General features: G+C 70.0%; 1 protein-coding gene across 1 annotated transcript in view; it reads left to right on the top strand.

The window, feature by feature from the left end:
* Window positions 1–614: 614 nt before the first annotated feature.
* CDH15 (cadherin 15) overlaps window positions 615–3,364 on the top strand; it is a 10,083-nt gene continuing 7,333 nt past the window's right edge. The window contains exon 1 of the mRNA XM_006027871.3: window positions 615–918. Coding sequence (XP_006027933.1) covers window positions 865–918 — 54 coding nt within the window. The 5' untranslated portion in view covers window positions 615–864. The remainder of the gene's footprint in view (window positions 919–3,364) is intronic.

Here is a 3,364-nt window from a genome sequence, read left to right as displayed (position 1 = left end):
GGAGCCCGGGCAGCAGCTGTTGCAAAGCATCCCTCGCCTGCCAGCGGCCGAGGCCCAGCCGGTAGCACGGAGCTGCTGCCCGGCCAAGCCCCGCGTGCCCCACCGTCCTGCGGGCACCCTGCGCCCCACACGCGGCAGCCGGCCCCAAGCAGGGCACCTCCCGGGGGCTTTTCCTGCATCCCCTGCGGGGCAGGGACTGGCACAGCTGAGCGAGGCGGGTGCAGGATGGCTCCGCTCTGGGGGCACTGTCGTCTCCACGGGTCTGGGGTCTGGGGGGGATAGCTCAGGGCAGTCATCGTTCAGCCTGGATCCCTGCCCCGGGCTGAGCCACCCCCTCGGCGGTGGGGGCAGGCCTGGGCTGCCCTGGTGCACCGGGGCACAGCGGTGCCTTGCCGGGGGTCCGGCCCAGCCCCCACTCCCCCCAGGCCTGCAGCCAGGCATGGGGCTCGGACAGCCGTGTGCATGCCCCCGTAGCTCATAGAGGAGCTGCATTAGCCCACCCCAGCGGGCTCACGGCCTGCCCCTGCCCGGGTGCCAGCTCAGCCGCGGGGAGGGGAGATGGGGGAAGAGCCCCGGGGCTCCCCCGGGCAGGGCGGGTGGCGGAGGGAGCTGGCAGGCAGAGGGTTAACCGGTGCATTCCCCCTCGCAGCCCCCCCAGGGTCGGGGGCCTGGGATATGTGACCTGTGTAATGGGGACAGCTGCTCCGGCCCCCCCGCCTGATCCCCGGCCTCCGCACTCACCGCACATGTGCTGTCACTCAGCCAGGCTCCAGTTTTATTTTAGCTCCGCTCCAGCGCCTGGTTCCCACTCCCAGCCCCTCAGTCCCTGCCCGCGGCACCGACCAGCCCCGCGGCCGCCCCGCCATGGACAGCGCTCTCCTGCTCGCCCTCTGCCTCCTGCCGCCCCTCTGGGCTCAGGTAAGGGGTGCGCCCGCAGCCTCGGCGCCCGGCGCTGGCGGGTGCGTGGGCTCCGTGCCCCGTGGGAAAGGCGCCGTGGACTGCCGGGCACTGGGCATCTCCGTTCCCCACCCAGAGACACGGAGGGGGCTTGGGAGCGTGGCTCGGCCCCATGCCAGGCTGTGAGGAAGGGGCTGCAGGTTGGCAGAGGGGATGGATCTGCAGGCTGTGCCCGCATGCCCTGGGTGGGGGGCTGGGAGCAGACAGCTAGGGGAGCGCCCAGCACCGGTCCCTTGAGACCTGTTGGGACCTGCCGCTGTGGTCCTCACCTCCTCAGCGTGCCCAGATCTCCCCCTTCTTGACCCTCCCCGTCCTGGTTCTTGTATCCGGAGGTCCCTGCCTGCATGGTGCCTGGTCTGGGGGTGCTGGGTGGGCACCAGCCTCGGCACTGGGGAACCCCTGCAGCTGGGAGAGCTGGGCTGGAGGAGGGTTTGCCCCCCTGGAAACCCACAGTCCCCCAGGCAGCACAGGCCGAGCAGAGCCAGGTGCTCTCAGGGCAGGCTGGGCCCGGGGGGGAGCAGGGGCGCACCCCCCTGCACGCCCACGCCATGCACACGCATGCCCTGGTGGAGCCATCTGCACACACCTGCCTGGGCTGAGCAGCTCACGCCCTGCACACGCGGGCGCCGGCTGTACAGCCATCTGCACGGACCCATGCACACACCTGGGCCGGCATTGCACGCGCGTGCCATTATCTGCATGCATGCATGCAAACATGCCTTCACAGGCGTGCGCACACCCCCCAAATGCCCTCTCTTCCAGGTGGGGGTTGGAGGGATGCAACTGAGAGGGCACCGTCAGCTGTGGGCGTGCAGCCGGAGGAGCTCTGTGGTACCCACAGGAATCTGGGGTATCCTTGGGGATCTGCTGCTAAAAGGGGGGGACTGGGGTTGCGGGGGTCCTGGCATGCTCATGCTGGGATCACAGCCCCGCCCCTCTGCTCCGCCCGGCGCCGGGGGTCCCGCGGTCCTGCCCTGCCTGGCTGGGAGTCAGCGGGGAGCCCGTGACAAGCGTGAAGCGTGGCAAATGCCACCGTGGGGCTCGGCCTCGGCCTGCGGGCGGGCATTTGGTTCACATTAGCTCCGCTCCGGCCCTCTGCCCCCCAGCCCCGGGCAGGGGAGTGAGGGAGGGGGGCCGCAGCAAGCGGAGACATGTGCATGTCGAAGCCCCTCGCCACCGGTCGCCTTTCATCCACGCTGACCTACGGCCCCTCTGCTCTGCGGGTGCCCGAGCCTGACCCACGACCCCTGCTAGCCCGGCCCTGCCCCCCCCAGCCGCTCCGTGGACGTCCCCACATCCTGGCCCCGCTCTGTGCTGGCTGCAACGTGGCCGGGGACAGTTGAAGAGGCCAAGTCAGTGTGGCTGGCCCGGTTGGCAGGGCCCCCACGCTTGGGCCTGATCCAGCATGCATTAACCCCTTCCTCGCCCTGCTCAGACGGCAAGGGAGGGTGATGCTGGGGATAGGCAGCCCCCAGGGTGGGGGGTGCGGGTAGTTCAGGGGCCTGGGCACGCGAGAGGGCCGGGGGCTGCCTTGGCCAGCTGCTGTGGCCGGAATCCAGAGTGGGGCCGAGAGCATCCCAGGCACGCGGGGGGTGACCATCGGCCCGGTCAGAGGGCACGGGCTAAAAATGTCTCTGCTCTACTGGGCTAGGAGTCATCTGCTGCAGCCAGCACCCCCTCACTGGCTCCCAGCTCTGTCCCCCAGTTTGGCCAGCTCTGCCGGGCTGTGCTGCCCCCATCACCGGGGCTGGGATGCCTTCCCTGCCCTTGTCCATCACAACAGCCCTGGGAACCAAGGGCTCAGCCTGGGCTCCCGGCTTCTCCGCGACCGTGGGAGCGCGGGTTGCAGCGACATCAGGGCTGTGCAATTCTCCCAGGCCCAGGGAGAGCATGTCTGGGCTCCGGGCCAGCTCTCTGCACCGGAGGGCCCCGTCCCAGGGGCTGGGGGCAGGCTGGGTCAGGCCGGGTGGAGCTGGGCTGCTGCACAGGGGTTTGGTGGGTGCAAGAGGAGTCCAGTCCTGCTCACAGCCCCCGGATCCCCAGTGAATGCCCCTGGAGCTGAAAGGACAGGGACCAGGGCAGCTAACCCCTTGCCTTGACCCATGTGCATGTGGCAAGGAGGGACATGGGTGGGTGTCCTTTGGGGGACCAGGCGAGGGGCTTTGGGCTGGGAGTGCCTCGCTGCAGGGCCCTTTCTCCCTGGGCTGGGTGGTGCCGTGGTTTCTGCCTGCAGCAGCCCAGCTCTGCCCTGGGTCACGGCGCAGCTGCTCAGGGCGGTGGCACGTTCCTCGTGCTCACCACAGGCCCTGCCTGCTCCATTTATAGCCGGTGCGGCCGGCCGGGCTGGCCCAGGTCCCCCGGGGCCTGCGGGAACCCGCGATGAGCACATTGGCTCCTTTCTGTGCCC

This window comes from Alligator sinensis, unplaced genomic scaffold (genome assembly GCF_000455745.1).
Source record: "Alligator sinensis unplaced genomic scaffold, ASM45574v1 scaffold255_1, whole genome shotgun sequence".
In the NCBI taxonomy this organism is placed as follows: domain Eukaryota; kingdom Metazoa; phylum Chordata; order Crocodylia; family Alligatoridae; genus Alligator; species Alligator sinensis.
The sequence above is the reverse complement of the archived record's forward strand: the minus strand, read 5'-3'. Positions and strand labels throughout refer to the sequence as shown.